Source organism: Linepithema humile, chromosome 2, assembly GCF_040581485.1.
Source record: "Linepithema humile isolate Giens D197 chromosome 2, Lhum_UNIL_v1.0, whole genome shotgun sequence".
Lineage (NCBI taxonomy): Eukaryota > Metazoa > Arthropoda > Insecta > Hymenoptera > Formicidae > Linepithema > Linepithema humile.
In genome coordinates this window covers 8,291,967-8,315,691 of record NC_090129.1, presented here as the reverse complement: position 1 = coordinate 8,315,691, position 23,725 = coordinate 8,291,967, and the positions used below count along the sequence as shown (strand labels likewise).

At 32.9% G+C, this 23,725-nt stretch overlaps 3 protein-coding genes and 1 long non-coding RNA gene across 5 annotated transcripts in view; 1 reads left to right on the top strand and 3 right to left on the bottom strand.

Annotated features, from left to right (window-relative positions):
* The window catches only part of LOC136997739 (uncharacterized), a 66,306-nt gene extending 52,716 nt beyond the window's left edge, over nt 1-13,590 (bottom strand). Inside the window, exons 1-5 of the long non-coding RNA XR_010888358.1 lie at nt 13,306-13,590; nt 13,151-13,237; nt 12,870-12,906; nt 9,771-11,460; nt 9,534-9,572 (exon numbers count right to left, since the gene is read on the bottom strand). This is a non-coding gene — a long non-coding RNA (uncharacterized lncRNA). The remainder of the gene's footprint in view (nt 1-9,533; nt 9,573-9,770; nt 11,461-12,869; nt 12,907-13,150; nt 13,238-13,305) is intronic.
* A 105-nt stretch (nt 13,591-13,695) lies between these two features.
* mRpL46 (mitochondrial ribosomal protein L46) lies at nt 13,696-15,016 on the top strand. 2 transcript variants are annotated; one of them, XM_012378190.2, is made up of 4 exons: nt 13,696-13,826; nt 13,946-14,305; nt 14,424-14,566; nt 14,659-15,016. In XM_012378190.2, exons 1-4 carry the CDS (start codon nt 13,769-13,771, stop codon nt 14,929-14,931), a joined length of 834 nt encoding a protein of 277 aa, XP_012233613.1. In that variant the 5' UTR covers nt 13,696-13,768; the 3' UTR covers nt 14,932-15,016. The 2 variants fall into 2 exon arrangements, with proteins under 2 accessions (XP_012233613.1, XP_012233614.1); XM_012378191.2 differs by having other exon boundaries at nt 13,703-13,820.
* Nucleotides 15,017-15,070: 54 nt separating this feature from the next.
* On the bottom strand, nt 15,071-16,708 carry LOC105678661 (18S rRNA (guanine-N(7))-methyltransferase). Its single transcript, XM_012378165.2, has 5 exons — nt 16,461-16,708; nt 16,314-16,351; nt 16,074-16,252; nt 15,516-15,942; nt 15,071-15,397 (listed from the first exon to the last, which is right to left on the bottom strand). The coding sequence occupies exons 1-5, from the start codon at nt 16,497-16,499 to the stop codon at nt 15,253-15,255; spliced, it is 828 nt and encodes a 275-aa protein (XP_012233588.1). The 5' UTR covers nt 16,500-16,708; the 3' UTR covers nt 15,071-15,252.
* A 383-nt stretch (nt 16,709-17,091) lies between these two features.
* eIF4A (eukaryotic translation initiation factor 4A) lies at nt 17,092-23,586 on the bottom strand. Its single transcript, XM_012378577.2, has 8 exons — nt 23,429-23,586; nt 22,138-22,255; nt 21,090-21,237; nt 20,881-20,990; nt 20,497-20,772; nt 19,415-19,866; nt 18,847-19,038; nt 17,092-17,789 (listed from the first exon to the last, which is right to left on the bottom strand). The coding sequence occupies exons 1-7, from the start codon at nt 23,449-23,451 to the stop codon at nt 18,894-18,896; spliced, it is 1,272 nt and encodes a 423-aa protein (XP_012234000.1). The 5' UTR covers nt 23,452-23,586; the 3' UTR covers nt 17,092-17,789; nt 18,847-18,893.
* Between the last annotated feature and the right edge of the window lie 139 nt (nt 23,587-23,725).

The following is a 23,725-nucleotide window of genomic DNA, read 5'->3' as shown; positions in this document are numbered from 1 at the left end:
AAATATTTATCAGAAATGTACTCAAAATATCTAATTTTTCAAAATGTTTAATTTCTATTGTTATTTAAAATATTGTTGATAACGTATTAATATTTTAAAATTAAAACATTGAAATATCAAAGAAGTGTATCATAATATCTTGTTTTTACTTCTTTGAAATGTCCAATCTTTGATAATGCTTCTTATGTCTACTACATTAAATACGCGTTTAGTAACATCGACTATTAATACTCGAAACCGATAATAGATTCTCCTTCGTCTGCGTCACAAGTGGGATAAAGCTCTTCCTTGAACAGATGAGCGACTCAACTACGGCATATTATACAGATTAATTACCGCTCTTGTATCTCAAAAGGAGATATTATTTATCTCTCCAAATCCCTCTTTCTATTCCTAAAAAGCAAAGTATATTAAACGTCTCTGACATCCGACAAAAGAAAATAATTTTGATCTATTATTAGATATTATAACTTCACTCAAATATTGTCTTTCAATCGATATGAAATCAGAGCAAAATGAAATCGACTTTTGCTTTTATGTTCTAATAAAGAAAGCATATTTTCTCACAATTCGTGTACCCCTCACAGAATAATTTCATATTTGATTTCACCAAATTTAAAATGATTAAAATACAATCAATTCTATTTTAGCAGTGAAAATTTTTTCACCTCTTCGTCAAATAGAATATGATTTATGGAATCAGCAAAAATAGTATGAATGCTTAAAAAAAGAGCTAAAGAATCGAGGAATACAGAAAGAAAGCATCGATGCAGAGTGGCTATCGGCTTCCGGTAACAATAAAATTTGATAAAGAAGGAGAAAGTTTGCAATACAACACTCTCGGCTCTCGTTCTCAGCGCGGCGATGGAACTTCCGGGCGTAGCAAAATAGAAAGAGAAGACAAGGGTGAAAAAGGAGAACACGCGCTTCTATAAGCGCAGCGAGACACCGTTACCTCTAGTCGCAACTTTCAACACAGAAAGACGGAACTTTAATCAGACCCAAATCATGTTATTTGTCATTGGATTCATCACAATAGCACAACATGGATCAATGGCGCATTTGTGCCATTTAAGAAGTCTAATATTTCACAATTTTAGTATATACTAAATGTAAACAATTTTAAGAAACAAAAAACTAGAGATATATCCAATTATTTTTTCTAAATAGTCATAGATGCAAATTACAAATTAATTGTTATTACATTAATTACTGGAATATTCTTTTACTTGAAATTTATGTAAAACTTTTTAATACTTTAACTGAAATATGTATTTATCGGTTTTAATGTATTATCAAAATCCACCTGTTAGAATATAAAAAAAATTGTGAAGAATTACTCAAGTATACCGCAATTCAGATTTTTTAAATAAAAAAGAAACAACATACATAGTTACTTGTTACAAATTAATAGCTTTTGAATATAATTTCAACATAAAATTTATGTATTGTCAAATTTTTGATATTTCAAGCGTTAACTTTGCAATTAAGAATTGCAATTCCTAAAATAATCAAGCATTTAATATCATCATGAGAGAGACAATTTGATAATACATATTATCTTTCTTTATTCGATATATTGTCTGCAACAGCTTTCGAAATTGAACAACATCCGCCATCATTCGTGAACCGCTCGTGAACCTTGTAAAGAGACGCTTGAAATTAGACAGAACTGACCCAAAGTGCTAAGGACTCTCTACGGGTGGGTAAATATAACTCTACCGCATACTCAGGCTCACCTGTTTCGTCGTCTGATTTCGAGATCCAACTCAGGGGAAATCGGAGGAAGAGAGAGAAGAGGATAGTAAGAAAATGAGGAAATGACGAAAATGAGAGAGAAAGAAAGAGAAAGAGAGAAGCATAAAGCGAGAGAAAGTTAAAGGAGCAGAGAGAGAGAGAGAGAGAGAGAGAGAGAGAGAGAGAGAGAGAGAGAGAAAGAGAGAGAGACGAGGAGAAGGTGAAATACATCAAGATTGCATCCCCACTCAACATCGCGGAGGACGAGAGAGGACGTTCTCCCCTTCTCGTGGTCGCTGCAGGGGAACGCGAGGGAGATTGTAGGTGGATGAGGAGGTAAAGGACGACGGGAGGGTGGGTGACGCTGGTGGTTGTGGCTGAATTCAACGGGGTGTACCGTCTCTGTTGCCAGCCCCGCCCGTCATATTCCGCGAGGGCCAATCCCGCGAGCTCTTTTTATTAGATCCATAAATCCATCATATCGACCTCACCCCATGGACCGTACGCCCTCGTCTACTCATTGGTCGGCATTATGATCTCGCACTTTACGAGATCGCGAGGGCTTTATGGCGATGCGCGATCCGAGCCCGCCGCGCCTTTGGCGCATTGCGGACTTTTCTTCACTCCGCCTTGTTATTAATATTGAATTTTTCCGCCGTGGAAGAGAGCGACGGGACGAAAAAGGCCAGAGAAGCACCCTTCGAGGTGCGCCAAGAACTTACTCGCGGTGGTGCTCGCGGAGGAGTGGTACGACTCTCGTGTGTAGGTGGGCTCGAAAAGGCATCCACAGATAGTGGGGCGCAGGAAATGCGCGCGCAAATCTTCCGAGCCAGTCTGCAGACCACTGTCCACTCTTCGCCACCCAACGCTTCTTTCCTCATCGCGCGCCCTACGTTCCGGCGGGACGTTTCTCCCGGAGGGATCGGAAATTTGCCCGGTAATGCAACCAATACTATGACACAGAAGTACCTTTCGCGGTACTTTTCGGGCATGTTATGGAATATCAAAAAGGAACGTTCAACGAAATCCAACATGCTTAGATTAGTTTGCATCAGTACAATAGAGATAAATCTAATTTATCGACAAGCTGACCTCGTTTCAAGAAAATCGATCAAAAATAAGAATGCAAAAAAAAATGAAACGAAAATGAGCGAGACATAATTTTGACGAGGATATTCATAATTCCTACATGATCGTGTTACGCAAACAGGGGTGTTCCGGTTCCCAGAGGGCTAGTTCTCTTGTCCCCAAGGAGCCGCAGGAACGAAAGAAACCGACGATGAGAGGGAAGCGCAGGAGCGGGGAAGACTCGAAGACCATCAGACTGCTTGACGGACGCGAGGATCAATATCCTCCGATACCATACTCCGAAAGCTATATACGAACCCATTTCCACCGCCAATAAAACGCCATACCTACGTGTATTGCGCTATTCGGGCGATTCTCTTCCTGGCCTCCTATTGGCCGTAAAACACTGGTCGGCTGAAAGGTTGAATTTTATCGCGGGGAAAGAAATATCGATGTAAAGGAGAGTAACTCAGGACGGTACGGTATGTACATATATATACAAACAGTCGCTATGCCGGTTGTGCATTACGGCAAATGTGTCGGTGAAAACGTTTCGCATTTCGCATGATCTCAAAATGGAAAAACGTAGAATGCGAAACAGTACTTGCTTCTGATTAAAACAGTGCAAGGCAAAACGTAGACATCTGTCCGTAAGCAAAATTTATATAAACAATATTAAATAACACTTAATAGATGTATATAATAAATGAAAGATTGTGCCTTCAATTATTTATATCTACTGACATAGCTCTCGATGAAAACTTTATATCAGTAGTTTAAGAAATACGATACGTTGGACTTAAAAGCGACAGCCATTTCTAAAAAACTAATATAATACAGACTTTACTAAAAAAAATATGAAATTATGAAAATGCATAACTTTACCGATGGAATTGTTTATAATCGATATTTAAACTACCATATGTTTCTTGTCTGTATTAAATATATCAATAATATATAATATCTAATTTGTTTTTTCCAAAATATTCTATTCGTCAATCTAGTTGCATCTGTAGATACATCGAGATATTGCAAACGGAACGCGAAGATAGGAGAAGCCCGTATGAATATAAATAAGACGCACTCGCGCGATTCCATTGGGAGATCCGCGGCTCCAATCATAACGCTACTGATATCGCGTAGCGCTATGATATAACATTATCATAACGCGGCCGGTTTATTATTGGTCGCGGGTGTGCCCTACTCTGCCTCCTTCGCTCCTTCCTTTCTTCCGTTCTTCCAGCCACCCCCGAGCCGCGTTCTGTGCCTCGACGCATACGTTTCTCGGTTGGTGAGGTGGGGCTCGAAGCACCCCTATCCGCCACCTCTCCGCTGCCAACTGCCGCTTCCCCTTCTAGCCCCAACCGCTCTGCCGCCATCTCCCCGCCGCCCCGGTCACCCTCCACCCCCGCCCGAATTATGAGGATCAATACACGAGGAAGCTTGCAAGGGCAGCGCCGACGCTACTCGTTTGTCGACCTTCTTCGAGCGTGGACCTTCTTCGTCTCGCTGGACATCCGTACGAATGACGGCATCGCGGTCGCCAGTTACATCGCGTGCACCATCGACCGCCGTTTTATTTTAGGATTTTATCCTTTTACATGTGCATGCACAAATGACAACCGTATGCATTAGCATGCAATAATTGCATAAATTTCTACATTTTATGGCATTTTGGATTTCTTCCTTCTTTTAATTGTTATAAGATAAGTTTGTCGAAATAAGATATTTTATCAAATTTTTTATCACTTTTCACAACTTTCTTTGAGTACGGAACATTTTTATCTCGGTGAGCATTCGTACGAATGACAGCGGTTTCACTATCTCTCGCGTGTATTATTCTTGTTTTTAGCGTTCTACCTTTTTTGCATGCATACCTATATATGTGGACGGTTATATGCCTTTATCTAGGGTGCAATGTAATCGTACCAGTATTAATTTTTTATGATATTACATCTTATATTTTTTTTTTCTTTTAGAATATTGTAATTAACGAAACGTTGAAAAAAATTATGAGATAAGTTTGTTAAAAATATATTAAAAAATCTTTGGTAAAATTCTTCAACCACATTTGTCGATCTTTTATTCATACGAGTGACGGCATTGCCTTCACGAGCTTCCTAGCGTACCATCGACCATTGTTTTATTCCAGCAGATCGTATCTTTTTTACATGCATACATGCATACACAACGGCCGTATGCTTTCGTTTACTGTGCAACACTATAATCTTTATTTTTTTTTAATGCCGCTAAGTTGTACATTCTTTTTTTAAATCATTTTTTAATCATTAAACTATTTGATTTTGATAAAATTCTGAGAAAACTGTTCAATTTATCAATCAAAAGGTGTTAAGAAGATGTAATAAAATTCTTTAACTGTAAAATATATATTTAAATTAATGATGCATATCTTAAATTGAATAACATTTGCTATTTTTGAACAAAAGTGGTATCAACGATTAATTATTTACGCCTGATCTCCGATACCTGATATTTTAACGAATAGATTATTTCAATTGCTTTAGCAATTAACTCGCAAACTATTTAAATGCGTGCATTTACGTAAACACACCCATATATTTATATAGAAATCCATAAAACAATTTCCAAAAATATTGTCCATAATCTCTTTTTAATGATAAATGCATAATCGTGTCGAAAAAAAGTTAATTTACAATTTCTCATCATTTAATAAATAATAAATGTACATTATTTCAAAAATATTAAATATAAAAAATAAATAAATAAATTTTAATGTTTTATATATTACGTTTTAACATTAAAACATGTGCTATTATTAATATTTAAATACCTAGTATCTCATTTCTACAAGATTATATTTCAATAGCATATTTCTTTTAAAACCAATTTAAAGTCTGTCTTTCCTCCGTGAAAATATCGAGGCATCTACTTTCCAGTAATTAAACATTGAAAATAAGAAGATTGTGACGAAATAAATTTCAAAAGATAAATGATCAAAGTCAAGTTCGTCGAACTTCAATTTTAATTTGAAAATTTTCATTTAAACTATAATTATAAAGCTAATGTTTACCTACTTAGATCTACGTTCTATTTCTAATTTGCTAGCCCCTCTCCTCTCATATTAAATATTAATTATAAAAAGAATGTACAACCCAACAGTTGTAATTGATCTCTTATTAGTTATGCGTGCCTTAATTCGCACAGATCATATCATAAAAGTTTTTACACAGTTTAAGTAGATCTCATTCGCCCCTTCCTCTCGCTATATAAAATACCTACGAGAATACCTACATACAACAGCAGTAAAGGAGATTCGGATGCACAAACTCGACACGAAGCACCCGCATGGTCTCATATGTGCGTGGCTAGCATTATATCGCAGAACAATCGATACATACCGTCAGCACGATAGAGCTCGAATTCCCGGCCCCTGTTGGTCGAACTAAGCCAACCGAACCCGCGCACTGACGCCGTTCAACGACCACAAACTGTCTAGTTCTCAACATCCGTGTGTCACTTTGCATATCTTACAAGGCGACAACCGCAATCTCAAAACCATTTCAGCCATCTGTTTTCTATGTATCGTAGGGCTTCTGGAAATATCTTAGTTTCTATTTCTAACGTGGACCACTTGTGCGCTTAGATTCCTTTTAGCACGTGATTCATTCGTGTAATAATAAATTCAATAAAATAAATCATGTGATCAATAGAATCAAATTTATTTAATTATAAATGATTGCGTCTAATGCCACACTCATGGCGATAGATGCGATCGTCTATGATTAAAAAATTTAATTCTATTGATCACATGATTTATTTTGTTGAAAAATATTGAATATTTTCGTCAATGCCTATATATGTATTGCTTTTACTAAACATTACTTTAACGTATACGTCTGCGTATGGAACATGAATATCGGGAGTATCTCTTCCGCAACGGATGTTTCACTCCATTTAGTATCCTCAGTCAAATGCGACGGCCACGTCGTAACTCGGAGACGTCGCGAAGAAAGCATCGTTCCATAGGCAGCGTTTGGAAGGTGTTAGAATGTGATGGTGGTCCGTCGGCCGGACGAATGGGCGTAGGTGTTCGCTAGTGGTAGTGAAGTAGCGGAGAAAACGGGTAGGAACCGTCCGCGAGAAAAAGGAGAAAAGGGAGTGAATTTTTTATCGGTAAAAACTCCATTAGAGAGAGAGAAGCGACGGTGTTTGTTATTGGTCATCCTCGGAGAAGATGGAAGGGTGGGTAGAGGGTAGAGGGCCTTGTCCGGCGCAGAGATATCCATCGATCCGAAGGACGGTAGATCCGCCGCCGTCCTCAATTCTACCCCCTTCTTACGTTCTATATCCTAAAGGGAGGATTCTCCTCTCTTCGCCCACCGTTGCCTCCTACGAGGGTGAAACGAAGAGAGAAGGAATGGCAGAGAAAGGGAGAGAAGAGGGAGAGAGAGAGAGAGAGAGAGAGAGAGAGAGAGAGAGAGAAAGAGAGTGAGGCGTTCGCCCCTTCCTACGGAGGCTCTACATACGTACGCAGGCAAGCATCTACAATGTTCCTTTGGCGCGGATGGTATCAAAGAAATCAATTACCCAGCAACACACACGCGAGTCCTGCACCCGATCTCCACACGGTCCACCCAACCCTAGCCCATTCTCCACTCTTCCCCACTACCAAGCACTCACACGCCCTCTCCAGGCGTCCATCTTTCCTGGAGTGCCACCCCCTGCGTCTCACATATTTATTTTATACTGCCCGCACCTTGCACGACCATTCCAGGGTCCCGGGATGGAATTCTTTATCAAGCCGTTCTCCGAAACGTGGAACCTCCGTCTATTGCCTCGGCCGAACGCGCTCTCGATTGAATCGAGGCGATATTGAAGAATCATTTTCACGGAGTCTATACACCGGTATTCTGATACCACGATTCGACCATGATTTACGCTACAATCCGCCCGATGTAAAATATTTATCGTTGAATTGATAAAAAAAATTATACAGTCTTTGGAAAAACAATCAAATACATAAAATGCAGATTTGAAGAATGTTTTTAATTTTATTTACAGACCCAAACGTCACGATACACGCATCGAGCATTTTATGAAAGGCTCGAAATCGATGGAAACTCGTTTATGCGTATCTGGAGCCGAATCTCAAAGGCAATAGATGGTATTAATCTAAACTAAAAATGGTCCTTCGGTAGTGGCGTCGCCTTCGAGAGACAGGCTCGAAATCAAATGGATTGCGAATGGACAGAGAACAGTGAGATCTAGAAGCGAACGAGAGGAGACAATGGTAGCGGTGTAAGAGGAAGTAAGAGGAAACGGGATGAAAAGAGAGAAGAGGAGAGAGAGAGAGAGAGAGAGAGAGAGAGAGAGAGAGAGAGAAAGAGAGAGGAAGTAGCGGCAGACAACAAAATAGAGAAGGAGGAGAGAAACGGAGAAAAAGAGAGCCTCAATGTGGCGGGAGGATGGAGGACGGCCGTCGGAATAGCCTCAACTGGACAGCACGTGGACGACTGGACTACCTACTTTTATATCGCTCGGGAAATAATGGGATTCCCATCATGAAGTGGATTTCCCTTGGGAGCCAGTGGACATCGATGCACCCGTCAAGAGATCCAACACCATCCGACGCCCGTATCCTACTCTATCGGTCTCCTGTACCCCCGACGTTCATCATTCGTGCCCTCCCATACTCATTCACCTGCTCGGAGCTCGCGTCGCTCTACGTTACACTTCGTTGCGTTAGAAAAATGATCAAAGTTCAAAGGACCGAATGTATTGTCATCCTAACTAATTCAATCGACCTAATTTTTATGTAATACAATACCTTCTCCACTAAATAACCGCTGAAATTCTGATAAACCGAAGACTGCTTAGAAAAACCAGATATTACCTAAACGTCTTCATCTAACTAAATTTGAAATTATTTGCAAATGCAAACTTTGACTTATTTATCGTTAACCAGATTAATAATTGATAAATATCACATTAAAATTGATTTCAACTTTTGTTGAAATATGCGTATGTTTAATAAAACAATCTTAAGTTCATTTCAAGATATTTGTTCAACAATAACATGCATTTTATCAATCATCTTTAAAAGATCTTAGATTAGCGATAAAATCCAGAGCAATTATTTTAATATTGCTCAGGTTTGATCATATAAAACAAAAAACCCATAATCATGGATGGCTTATGCTTTCTAAATATTGCAATCTATTTTCTATTTAAATAAATATTCGATGAAACGTGTATCATAGAAACGAATAATATCTTTTCTGTATAAGCAATTGTATCAATAGACTTGATTTTTTCGCTGCACCAATGAATTGCATATCTAAAAAACTATACTTTGCCAATATTTTTGCAAAAAACTTTGTATAAAGTTATTTAAAAATCGAATAAAAAATAGATTCATACAGATTAAATTTATAGGTTTTACTATGATTGATGTACATATATTCATATAATTTATATATCTCTAAAATTTTATAATTTTGTAAAGATTTAAGAATAAATTGCATAACTTGTTTAAAAATTAAAATTTTTATCGTGAAGATATAAGCAGAAAGTAATTTTATATTTTATTATTAATTTAAAAAAGAAATTGATTAAAAATAAAAATTGCAAGAATATATTGCCAAAGCGCAATTTTTAGCAATTATACAATAAATATTGGTGCAGAAAAGAACAGCAAATGACATCAGTACTTTGTATAATTATGCAAAAATAATGAATTCACTCACCAGTCGTTATATCCTAGCCAAGCACGCTGTCAGCTGTACCTGAAATTAATATACATATACGTTAATTCAATTATCATATACTTTTTACATATATTAATTATTATGTATTATTTAATTATTTCCACTTTGATTAAAATATAATGCAATAATATGTTAACAATTATTTAAAAATTTTTAATATATATACAATATAATAAATAGTGTATATTTAAATAATGCACAAATAATTACACTTACCAACTAGAGTATTACAGTTTGTTCCAACAGCTGCAGATACATAGACTGCTCCGCATCAGTGCCATTATTGTCAAAAATTAATGAATATCGAAAACTTGCACTTAATCCGCGACACTCGCCCGTTACTTCAATCGACACTCCCGAATGTAAACCAACTCACAATTTTCATTTTAAAAAATTACTTATAAAGCACTATTAATCGACAACATCCGCGACACTCGCCCGTTACTTTAAACGGCACTCCCGACAGAAACATTCTGTTTTATTACACTGTTTAATAACTTGCTTATCTGAAAATAAACTTTGGCAATTTCTTTACACAAAAATTTGGCATTAACATATCAAAAAATTATATATATATAGATGACAATTATATGTTTAAAATTTATATATCTTTAGATTTTCAGTTTCCATATACATTGTTTTATGTATTAATAAATTTTTCTTTTCAATATACATGTATTTAAAATTGATTTCAATTATTGATGTATTCATATAATTTATATTATTAATATATTAATTGGTTTAAAAAGTAAAATTTTTTTATCATAAAAATAAGCAGAAAGTGATTTTATATTTCATTATTGATTTGAAATCAAAATTAATTTAAAAAATTGCAGACAAGAATATATTGCTCAAATTTGATCATGTAATACAAAATACAAATTTAATACATCACATTGAGTGATACGAATTATTCTTAAAAAAATTATAATCATGGATAGTTTATATTTTCTAAGTATTTCAATCTATTTGCAATCTATTTCAAACTGTTCGATAAAACATGTATCATAGAATCAATTATATCATTTTGTATGAACAATTATATCAATAGACACAATTCTTTTGCTGCATCAATGAATTCATATCTAAAAAATTTACTTTGGCAATTTTTTTGCAAATAAAACTTTGCATAAACTTATTTTAAAAATTAAATAAAAAATAGATTCGTACAGATTGAATTTATAGCTTTTAATATAATTATATATTCATATAACTTATATTTTTCATATTTTATATTTTTATAATTCAAAAATAATAAATTGCATAACTAATTTAAAAATTAAAATTTTTTGTGAAGATAAGCAAAAAGAAATTTTATTATTTTGAAATTGAAATTGATTAAAAATAAAAATTCCAGATTAGAATATATTGCCAAGGCGCGATTTTTAGCAATTATACAGCAAATATTGATGCGTAAAAAAATAGCAAATAATATCAGTATTTTGTATAATTTTGTAGAAATAATTCACTCACCGATTGTTGTACTCTAGCCAAGCACGCTATCAGCTGTACCTGAAATTAATATATATTTTATTGAAATTATCATACTCTTTTATATATCTTAATTGTTATGTATTATTTAATTTCCATATTAGTTTCCATATTAATTAAAATATAATTAAATACAATAAATTGTGTTAGAAATTATTAAAAAATTTTAATATATATTCAGATATATGAATAGTGTATGTATATATTTAAATAATGAATGAATAATTACACTTACCAACTAGAGTATTGTAGTTTGCTCCAACAGCTCCAGATTCTTAAATTCCTAGTGCTATCATTGCCAAAAATTGGTAAATGTCGAAAATTCGCACTTAATTTTGCACACTCTCCAGTGTAAACCAATTCTGTTTCTGACACAAGTATGTTTCATACAGCTCCATTGTATTCTCTCTATTTCCTGTATTAAAAATAAAATTAAGAATTCATTAAAACAGTGAAAAAATTAGTAAAACACTGATCAAAAAGAAAAAAAAAATATTTAAAAATGTGTATAAAAATGCAGAAGATAAAAAACTTGCATATAATTTTATATATATGTATATATAAAACTTAATAAATACATTTTATTTGAATCATAAGACGAATACAAATAAAATGTTCTAATATTTATGAAATAGCATAACATCTTTTTTATTTTGTTGTAAATTATATTTAAAAATTTAAGATTTTCAGATTTTATCCGACAAAAGAAATATTTCTTCCTCTTCTAGTTATAATTAAGCAACATTAACCTAAAAAAATAATAGTTACATTCTTAGATTAATAGCCTCCAATTTAAGCTATAGTGAAATGATTTATGCGCAGAAAAGATACTAATATAAGTCGATCTATGTATTTCACTTTTGACAATCACAATTTACGTCGCCATATTACTTTGCCTCAATACATAAAATGCACTTTGTGCTACAACACATTCGCGCACTTAATTTTAACCGTATCATCTTACATTTCATGATCTATTCGATACTGATGTATGCACATTCGGAGCAACGAGACAAATAATAATTGTTTGGCGGCCATGCAAAAGTAGAAATGGACGTACAATATCAATACATTTTGCCCGAATTTTCAATATGTTACTCTAAAAGTATAACGTTTGATATTCTAGAAAAATGTCGGAATCCATACTTACTGATTTCACACTGGTTGTACGCGCGCGCGCCAGTGTACGCAGACTGTGATCGATGAAATACCATTAATCGCGAACATCCCGAGTAAAAATAATATGTTCCAGTAATCGCCTATCACTTTAATTACCACCTCCAAATTCGCACTCGTTTCGCACTTTTAACGAGTGAAATACGCGATTAATCACGGAGCGGAATTCGCGCTTCACGTTCCCAACCGCGACATACAAAGTTTTATGACAACCAAAAGATGGCGCGGTGTATCAATATTAATCGTCGGTATAATAGAAAAATGAAAAATGCACGATTTCTGATGATAAATTGATTAAGAGCATTACATGATAATTTTTATTTCTTAGCCGCTTGTTGGCTATAACAAGTGTGAAATAATAATAAAATAGCACAAAAAAGAAAAAAAATAACAAATAAGAAATCTAATTATACTCAAGTCAAACAAATGATAAAAATTGAAGTACATTCTTAAACATTCTAAAGCAATAATTATTCTTTGCTTTCATTTAATCTCTTTCTTTTTTTCATATGTGTCTTATTTCTAATTACCTTCCCAATAACATATTATGCAGTTAATATTGACAAATAAGACAATGGATGACATTAGCATTTTGTCTAATTATGCATTAGTACATGTGATACAAGTACAATAAATAAATTTACTCACCAATTGTACTCCAACTACCTAAATATTCCTGCTGTATCTGAAGAAATTAATATGCGTTGATATATGTGTGAATAATATGTGAAATTAATTACATATAAAAAATTATTTAAAAATTATTAAAAGTATGTTGCATTGCATATTTCATAAATGTTTTAATAAATATTTAATGAAAATATCTTTCAAGCATCATAATAAATATTTATTAAATGCAAATTGTAATTGTGTATGTATGTATTATTACACAATTTATACATATTTAAATAATAAACAATTATACTGACCAACTAGAGTATTGCATTTCTCTCCACTGCAAACAGATTCCATTCTACCTTAGATTGATCTACATCGATCGAAAAATTGATGATTATCTGAAATTCATTACTTATTGTTAGTTTCATGTAGTAGTAACAAATAAAAGTTATCCATGAACCCTCACCTTCGGAAATAACAGAATCTCCGCTGTTAATCGTAAATGATTATACTAAATAATACATTTTAGCAAACGCCCATCACTTTGATCGGCAAAATTTGTACTTGCTACGCATTTTTAACGGATAAAATATGATTATCATTCGCGTTTTGTGTCCAGAACTTACCGCAAGAATAATAATAACAACATGGCGGCGTAAAAAAGGCGCGGACGCCGCGGAAGTAACGGCACTATTTGAAATTTGTGTTATAAAAATTGCAATCTTGAAGATTGATACTAAGAGTATATCCAGACTAACTTGCATAGCTTGTATAAGAAATTGGATTGGTCCATTTCCTTATGCATCTTCTTGCGGATATGCCATAAGATATTGGACATAAATCGAAATAAATAAATCGAGATATTGAAACGATCGAGATATCGAAGAATCACAAAATTCTTTAATAGGTTATGATATAACTGATCCAAAATGTTTAAACAAGTTTTGACACTGTCAAAGTCATATAATTTAAGACTGATTGGTAAAAGTAATTATTTTTCTTTTATCATATTTAGATATTGTGCAATGTTATCTCAAAAAAACTGGTAATTTACTATTTAGATTATTAACCTAAAATTTAAGCTATAATAATGTATATTTTTGCAGGTACAAAAAGAAAAATTATTGCAATATGTCCTAATGTGATTCAACTCCAAAATACTCAAACATTTAGTACTGTCACAGCTGTAAAAAAATGGGATTTATACAGTGCTGTGTGTTTAGAACGCCATCCAATTATAATACAGCCAATGCAAGATATAGAATTAAAATTTCATAATATTTTAAAGAAAATTGAATTTGAAAATAGTTTAAAGTGTGATCATGAATTGAGAGTAGAAAAGGAGAAGAAAAAAAAGCCAATTAGTGTAGATGATGAAGATGTCGTTTTAATACAAACTGCGCAAGACTTTGAAGATAGTTGTCAAGAAGAATTAGACAGTTTTAAATTTGCTCCAACAATTACAAGTATGTACAAGTATTATAATATTTATATAATAATTTATATAATAATTGAATTCAAGATAAAATCTTATAGAATGTTTGAAAGCACAACAAATCATTTATTTGTATGCATTATTTTTAGAATTTGATAAAGAAAATATAACATCATCTTTAAAACGTAAACTGGACAAAAATTTACTTTTACTAATACAACAGAAAATAGGTAATACAAATTATTGGATACCTCCCCAAGGTATTCGAAAGGAAGGAGAAACCATGAGACAAGTATGTTTTTTCTATAATTAATTTTATACATATGTATGTACATATGCAAAAATAAAAATTGATACAAAAGTTATCATCTTTTACTTTTACAGACAGCAGAGAGAGTATTGCAAGATGCATGTGGTGCAAAAATAACAGTAAAATTTTATGGCAATGCACCTATTGGATTCTATAAGTATAAATATCCAAAGAAGCTTAATGAGCAAGGAAGTTACGGTGCTAAGATATTTTATTTCTTGGCAAAATATGTAGATGGAGACATTACTAGTGATTTAAAATATCAATGGCTAGATCACAAAGAGTTAGAAAAAGTATTACCTAGTGAAATGCAAAAGAATATTTCACAATTTATGTTATTTACTTAAATAATATAAAATATTCATTTATTGTGACTATTGTTTCTACTATAATGTTACAAAAATAAAATTAAAATGTTACAAATATCTTGAATTCAAAGCACAGATTAATGTTAATAATTTGCTTTACATAAGCATTTAAATATAATTATTTACAAATTTTAATATTTTATTAATATTCTCTTTAAAAAAGTTACAAAATGTTTTATTAGAAAGAAAAAGTTTTATTTTTAAATATTACTAAATTTTCTACTTCACAAATTTTATTTGTAAAATTAAAATAATAACTAAATCAAAATTATTTTGAAAATAACATTTTATAAATATATCTCAAAATCGCCCAGATCTCTTTCGTCCAGTATATTTAGAATTATCTCTAACTTCTTTTCCTTGTCGCCGTCGCCTTTCTTTCTTTTCTATAATCCAGTCTCTGCTTTTCTTCAATGTTTTACCCCTGGCTTTTTTCATATATTCTCTGTAATAGAAAATTCGTAAAATTATTTTTGTAAGATAAAAATACAATTAAAGACAAAATTAGAAATACAAAATGCAAATTAAAAGACAAATACATCATAAAAATATAATAATCAAACCTTCTTGAATTAGCCACGGTTTGTCTATCTTCACTCTCTGTACCTAATGCCTTTGGAAGTGGAACAGCTCCACCAGTCATTAAAACTAAGAACATTTTCTTCGCTTTTGTACTATTTGGGAAATCCACTACTACACCACCAAAAAAGCCGGCTTTTATAGCTTGAGCAGTAATTAATTCAACTTGTTCGCTGTTTTCCGGATAAAATTGTAACACTGCTCTGGCGCTTCTTGATAAGCATGCAAACAATGATGAGAAGAAACGATATAAACGTTTTGTAGGATTGTGTGAAGCTTTATCTGCATAGCACAACCATTGCAGAGCAGAGACACTAACAGCACCATCAAATGCACCAGCTCTAAATGGTAATCCTTGACCCATATCCCCTAAGATTAAGTCACCATCTGTTTCTCTTTCTGCAGCCACCTCTGAAAAATAATGTATTAACTATAACTTTATACATATACTTGTATATAGAGTTACAAAGAAAGATTCTCAAAACATAATTCAGTAAATATATTGTGTACATCATAATTATTATAAATATTAAAATATTTACCCAGCATGGCTGAAGAAATGTCAACACCTATCCATACATGTCCCTGTTCTTCCAATACGCTGCCACTGAGACCTGATCCACAACCGATATCCAAAAGTAGACAACTCTGATCCTCTGGTAATACAAGAAGTTCGATAGCACGTTCACACATCTGTACTTGAATGTCTATCATACGAGAACTGCAGATATATAAATTTTATTAAAAACTGTACGTATGTCATTTAATTTGTAAATACATACCTTTGTGTGTATTTCTTAGCTTCCGTTTCATTATAATACTATAATAGAAAGAAAACATAAAATTAGATATTGATTTATTAATATAATTTATAAATTCCTCGAAATTATAGTCTTTGAAGAACAAATTAAAAAAGGTTTAAAACTTACCACCTCAGGTGGTGCCAAACGTTCTGGACGTTTAGACATAATGTTTGATAATCTATTTATTCTCTAATACCGTTTATTTTCTTTTATGCAACTGTTCTCTTTTCCGACTTCTGTCGTTTTCTTTCTAAATGAATACTATTTTTTTGTGATATTTTAAAAGAACTCTAATAAATCTATGTGCCCACGTGTTGTGAATAACATAACCTTACAAAAACAGAATCTAAACTAGCCTAACCTTTGAATCGTTGAAAACGTGAAGCATTAAAAAAACTTTAAAGAAATAATTGATAATAAATAATAAATTTTATATATAATTAAAGTACATGTGCATATAATTTGAAAATCCATTATATTATAAATTTAGACACTATAAATTTATATATATATATAAAATTTTATATAATTATATAAAATACTAAAAAAAATAATTTCATGCATCTGCGTTCATATATTTTACCATTTTTAAGCAACATTTGTACCAATTTTTCTTCTTATATTTTAATAAATGACAAACTCTCAGTTACAGAACTCCTATTCACATCTTTGTAATGTTAAATATTAGTTTTCATATTTTATAATCAAGTTTATTTAAATAATAATAAATTATTTGAAGGTATTGATACTACAAATATAAAGGACATTCACATTTATTGTATATGTTTATGTTTCATTTCAGTCATAAATATTATTTATATACTAATATATAAATACAGTAGACACGCAATGGTCCAGTCCATCAAGATCCATTTATAATATTTACAGAATTTTTAATAACTAGTTTTCGGAAATTCGATAGGATTTTGCATAAGCCAAATCTCAAATGCGCGAATAAGAAGTTTGTGTTTCAGTACATTTGGAAATCGGTAGTTATAAAATATGTTCGAAGCACTCACATAGTTTATTCTACTTGTTCAAATTTTCGAAAACTATTACTAATATTTTTGCAAATTTACGATTAATGACGACAATAGAGTATGATATATCGCAATATTTTTAATTATTTTGTAAAGACGATACAAAAGTTCTCACAATGTAGATGTTTCGATTCAATGTCCAGTATTGATAAGTGCACAAAAACTTATGAATATGCGGCAAAGAATATTTGCAATAAATTTTTCATTTACAGGTGAAAAAAAATCTTCTAAAAGCTGATCGTCTATTACCAATAATGTAAAAGTATAAAAAAAAGAAAAAATACACATATCGTTAAAGCCTATAAAAGGCAGGAGTTTAGAAAGGTAATCGATTTACAAAACTTCGATTTTGAATCAGGAAATCTGGTCTTTATTTCCAAAAATATGTCCGCCCATCTGGACCGTCCAAAACTGCCTGCAAATACAAATAAAAGAAAACTGTGAGAACTTTTTCGGCATGTAAACCGTAAAACTTATTCCCAACGCGGAGCCTTTCACAGTCCGAGAATTTCACTCGTACAGTTTGTCCATACAGGGTTTTCATTGTGAAATTGGATAAAATTTGATAAAAAAGACAATAAAGATTACAATAACAAAGACCACACTCTCTTAAAAGATCAAACACTTTATTTAGTATGAAGGTGTGTGCGCCTGGGATTTAGGATATACAAAAATTCATATCGTTCTAAGCCTGAATATACATCTCCTTCGGCAACGCTTGTGATTAAAATATCCCTTCCAATACCCAACTAAACCTCTGCCTAGACAAACAAATTGTAACCGCGGTGATAGAAGCATGAAGTATAAGTTATTAAACACAATCGACTTAATCATCCAGTTAGAAATATCTTGAGGGAAAATAGGCGGAATAAGAAGTCTTAAGACAGACTTCAAAATTTTTATGACAATTATTGGACTTGCGACAGGATAACAGTATGGACGCATTCTGGCAATATAAATCCTTTAACCTATTCCAATAAGAGTAAATTATAATCAAACTGCGCCGAGCTGCGTTTCTCGTACTTTAATTCTATATATTTACCACCCTGGAGTGTGATATTTTAATCGTGACAATATATCACTATTGTTAAAAGTTAAAATAAAAAATAATCTTGATACCAATTAGTACCAGTAATACCAATGATAGTATAATATTTATAGTAATATGAATAGTCGTAACGATAGGAATAATAGTAATAATAGCAGCAGCAGCAGCAGCAGCAGCAATATCGGTAGCGGCAACAGTAGTGATAATTACACTAATATTAATAATAGTCGTACTATTAACTCCTGCAGCGCAACAGATAACTATCTCCGTAACCTACTATTATAAATCGAAACGAATATAAAAACGTTGGAATATTTTGGTTTAGATCGCGTTTACATAAGCGATATAGTTCACCAACTCACTCAATATATATTATACTCACACACCATGAGAGATCGATCAGCTGAGAGCTTCTTTCACTTACTTTTTATTATTTCTTTTATTATAATGGATTATAGCCAACAGTCGGACTTAGATCAAATCAGCGACATTCATTGGCATTTCATCGATGTGAGTGTTATAGAATTGCTCGATATCTTTCAAGGTTCGTTTATCTTCCTCTGTCACGAAGTTAATAGCAACACCCTTACGACCAAAACGACCACCACGACCAATTCTGTAACACAAAAAACATGTATTAAATATCCATATTTTTTAATGTATACAAGTACATATGTGTAAATTACATATATATTTCATAAAAGTTTAGAATTTTACTGGATAAAAAATTTAAAAGCAGTCTCTTTACATACTACATAAAGATTGTTATGAATATTTTTTCAGTACATCGTAAAAGTTAACAGTGGTATAAATTTAAAGGGATAAATAAACGTTGTGTTAGAATATTTAATTTAAATTATAGCTGATTATTTTAAATTGACAAAAGTTATAAAAACATAAAAGTTAAAAATTTGTAAGGTCCAAATAAATTACAAGTTGTACAGTTTCAATATTATGATTAAGAGCGGGCTATTAAATAAAACACATCTTACCTGTGGATATAATTTTCTCGATTTGAAGGTAAATCATAATTAATGACGAGTGAGACCTGCTGTACATCAATACCACGCGCCAGAAGATCAGTAGTAATCAAGACTCTAGAAGATCCAGTTCGGAATTGCCTCATGATAAGATCACGTTCTTTCTGTTCCATATCTCCATGCATAGCCGAAACAGTGAAGTCACGTTTATGCATGCTCTCTGTTAACCAGTCGACTTTACGCCGCGTATTGCAGAAAATAACAGCCTGAGTGATACTCAACGTATCGTATAAATCGCAAAGAGTTTCCAGTTTCCAATCTTCACGTTCAACGTAAACAAAAAATTGCTTGATACCCTCTAGTGTCAACTCTTCTTTTTTTACTAAAATGCGAATAGGATTCCGCATGAAGCATTTGGATACGTCCAATACATCGGAGGGCATTGTCGCAGATAGTAATATAACCTGAAAGAAATAATTTTGAAATAGCATTAGAAGTATGAAGTAACTAAAGTTTCTTGCAACAAATTATTAACGATAATGTGATGATCAGCGTTATATGAATATTGATGGAAGAAATAAATTGCGTTTACTGAGATGTTTTCCATAAATAACTATACATGTGTGCAACATAATGGCATCATGCTGTAACAGATATTGTAATTATTGCTATCACAGAAATATTAAAAGTGACTAATCAATTTTTAAAACATTAGCTTATTATTAGTGCTATGTCATAATAATTGCCTTTTAATCGCTATTATTTTAACTGCATTTTAATCACTATTACTTTCAGGCAAAAGACAATTTGATAAAACATATAATTCATAATTTAATGAATACATTTGATGGAAACAACGTATGTCAAACATATAACATACATCTGTCAAAAAATGACACTATTACGACGCACCTGTATATTATAATACATTTGTTAACTTGAATATTATATAAGGTATACTGCAACTTTTTCATCTTGTATGATTTGTGGACTTGTCCATAAAAGATACTTTCTGATAATTAAAATAAAAGTATCTATTAGACGGCAATTATAATCAGAAATCTACAATGCTCAAAAACATCTCTCGTATTTACCTGCACTTCGTTTGGTAAGAGTTTGAATACATCATGGATTTGATCCTTAAATCCTCGAGAAAGCATTTCATCGGCTTCATCCAGCACAAACAGTTTGATGCTACTTGCACGAAGAGCACGTCGACTGATCATATCGTACACTCTACCAGGTGTGCCGACAACCACGTGAACACCCTGATCCAGTTTTCGCATATCTTCACGTACATTGGTGCCACCAATGCACGCGTGGCATTCCGCATGCATAAAATCCCCTAGAGCGATAACCACTTTCTGGATCTGAATAGAAATAAGAATAGCATATTAAAATTTAACATTCCCTCAATATAAAATGTAACATTTATTGAAGTAAATATTTCTAATAAGCCACTACCAAACATCACTTACTTGTTGAGCTAACTCTCGAGTTGGTGCGAGGATCAAGGCCTGGCACTCTTTAATACTAGTGTCAATTTGTTGCAGAATCGATATTGAAAATGTTGCTGTCTTACCAGTACCTATAAATTGACAAAAATACACAAAATATGATTAATATATTATATAAAGTATTTACAAATTTGTATTATTAATTGTAAATTTGCATTAAAACTTCTTACCTGACTGGGCCTGAGCAATAACATCGAGCCCCCTTATACAAGGCAGGATGGCACGTTGTTGAATCGCAGAAGGTTTTTCGAAACCGTAAGCATATATACCACGCAATAACTCTTCTTTTAAATTCATTTCATCGAAGTTCTCCACCACCTATTTTAATAAATTATAATATTGATATAATTTAATGCTCCTAAAATATATTACCACAACAGTGTGATAATTACATAAAATAATTTTATAAAATATGTAATACATGTCTCAAAGAGATATATTGTAAAGAATATAAAAAATATTATACCAATTCCTGTAAACTGTGTAATTCAAAAAATGAAGATTGTTGAGATAAGAATTTAAAGAAAGTTTCATATACAATAGAGAATACAATAGAGTCCTAATATAATTCGCCATCTTTCAAGTAAAATTTACAATCGAATCCCTTTATTCTTTTATCTTTATATTCTTTAACGCTCTTTTTCTGTAAGGTTACTTTTACCTGACTAGATCATATTAGAATGAAAAAAGGAATAAAAAACAGGATGTACCTTGTGTACTTTACACATGCCATTAAAATAAGAACAAAGATTGGAAAAGTAGAGAACCTACTTAGTTTCAATATAGTAAGAAACACTAGATAATATGTATACAGCAAATCACAAAAAATAATTTTTTTAAATTTATGAAATTTTTTATAATTTGATTAATTTATATTATTCACTAGATCATTCAAAAAAAGACTAAAATATTCTCAATTTAAAATGGCTTGCAATTTAAAATGGCTTGCAATTTCAAATATTATCCAGATATTCAGTTTATTTCGACTTAATAATTAGAAAACAAGTAACAAATATATAGATTTATGTACATATTATGCATATACAATATTTTTAAATATCTAAATATTCAAATATAGGGTACTTTACAATACTAATTTAAATTATTGAACCTTGAATAACAGATAAAATATTACTTTTGTTAAGCGTAAAAAATTAACAATATAAACTTTTTCATTAAAATACATTATAATTAAGAAACAACAATTTGTTTACTTACAAGGTCCCAGTTGGACTCAATGATGCCATCGGGGTCCATTCCTGGAGGTCCATCGTATGTGGGTTGCTCACTTTCACTAGGACCATTTTTTGAATCTCCTGGCCATTGATCATCATTTCTTAAACACATAGACAAAATATTAATGACCCTAAAGACTAATAAAATTATTGATTATATTAGGCTTACAAATTTTCAAATAAATTGTAAAGCATTTAATATAACCACACGTAGGATTCTTATTACATCCTATAGTTCGCTGTTAATATAAAAAGAAAAAAAGAGAAGAGTGCTAAATAACCCAAATATAGAATTCTGCAGAGAAAAATTATATACTACATTTCTTTATTTCAAAACGATCGAAACTCGTACAATAAATTTATCAACGCATTTTGATAAAAATGTATGGTATGTAAAGTATTCTACACCAATAGAGAACTGATAATATCGATATCGACGATCAAACGATGACAAATCACTTTAAATTCAGGTGACCTTGAAATCCGAATTTTTTTTTTTTTTTTAATCGATCTCATCAAGTATACATCAAAATTTCATTAGCTATAATGCAATGGCCATTTTTATACTTGTAAGTATCATATATAACAAATTTATATCTGCGTGAAATAAAATCGATTTTGCTCCGAAACGGCATGAGAATTCGCGTGGTACCTACTTTGACAGTGACTCACGCGGAAGCGTGCCCGAGAGAATGTAAGACATGTTGCTGTGCGAGCCCAAGAGCGATGCATTCGCAATGTGCGAAGGCGTCGGGTCATAGGTCAACGTGATTGATTTTTCGGCAGGAAAACCGCGCGAAAAACCGATATTTTATTACGTAATTTTAAAGCCGGATAGAAAAACGTGTTCGCCTGCCGAGTGGCACACGGACAAGAAAGAGAGAGAGAGAAAGAGAGAGAACTTCACCCAGCGCTAACGGCGTCGGGCTGCACGGCGTCGAATTACCGTGCACGCTCACTTCGATAAATCGGCATGACCTGTGTCGCGGGATCGTTGAGAGGTTAAGCGGTTAGCCGACGAAGCAGCACGAATTGCTCGTTAATCTCGTGAGAGCAATGTGACAAAAACGAATGCACGCCATGTTGTCAGTCTCGTGTCTCCGTGCATTCGTCCGCTTGCGGCACACTACTTTTCGCGGACGTATATTAATCCTCGTGCCCACGATTTTTGCGATACGCAAGATCGGCAACGGCGCCAACATCACGGAAATTCAATAGTACGCTAAAACGCGAACGCGGCACACGGTTAAGCCGAAAAAAACCGTTGAACTTACCTTCGTTCTGCTGTATGCGACATGTTCAACACGCGAGGTTGAGCGGAAAGGAAGAGTGCCTATGGCGTCACGAGGAGTATTCTTGCAATTGCCGCACTGTGGCGCTGCGAACGGTGTGTTGAAATTTTAAAGACCTTCGTGTAGAAACTGCGTACAATAGCGTATTTTGAGAATCTTGCATTGCCCTAATGCTATTTGATGCGCAATGACTGCTAGTGACCATATGACGATTTTTTTTGCTGTTATAACGACTTTTTAGGTATTTTCTCCATCATCTGCTACTGCGCATGACGGAAA

Bases quoted from the DNA above. Each gene is read 5' to 3' on its own strand.
- mRpL46 (XM_012378190.2), top strand. From the start codon at position 13,769: ATGTTTAAACAAGTTTTGACACTGTCAAAGTCATATAATTTAAGACTG. The intron at 13,827-13,945 runs GTAATTATTTTT...ATATTTTTGCAG, and splicing joins TTTAAGACTGATTGGTAAAA to GTACAAAAAGAAAAATTATT. The intron at 14,306-14,423 runs GTATGTACAAGT...CATTATTTTTAG, and splicing joins ATTTGCTCCAACAATTACAA to AATTTGATAAAGAAAATATA.
- LOC105678661 (XM_012378165.2), bottom strand. From the start codon at position 16,499: ATGTCTAAACGTCCAGAACGTTTGGCACCACCTGAGGTG. The intron at 16,352-16,460 runs GTAAGTTTTAAA...TTTCTATTATAG, and splicing joins GTTTGGCACCACCTGAGGTG to TATTATAATGAAACGGAAGC. The intron at 15,943-16,073 runs GTAAATATTTTA...ATTATTTTTCAG, and splicing joins CATTTCTTCAGCCATGCTGG to AGGTGGCTGCAGAAAGAGAA.
- eIF4A (XM_012378577.2), bottom strand. From the start codon at position 23,451: ATGTCGCATACAGCAGAACGAAG. The intron at 20,991-21,089 runs GTAAGAAGTTTT...GTCAATTTATAG, and splicing joins TATTGCTCAGGCCCAGTCAG to GTACTGGTAAGACAGCAACA. The intron at 19,867-20,496 runs GTAAATACGAGA...TATTTCTTTCAG, and splicing joins TCTTACCAAACGAAGTGCAG to GTTATATTACTATCTGCGAC.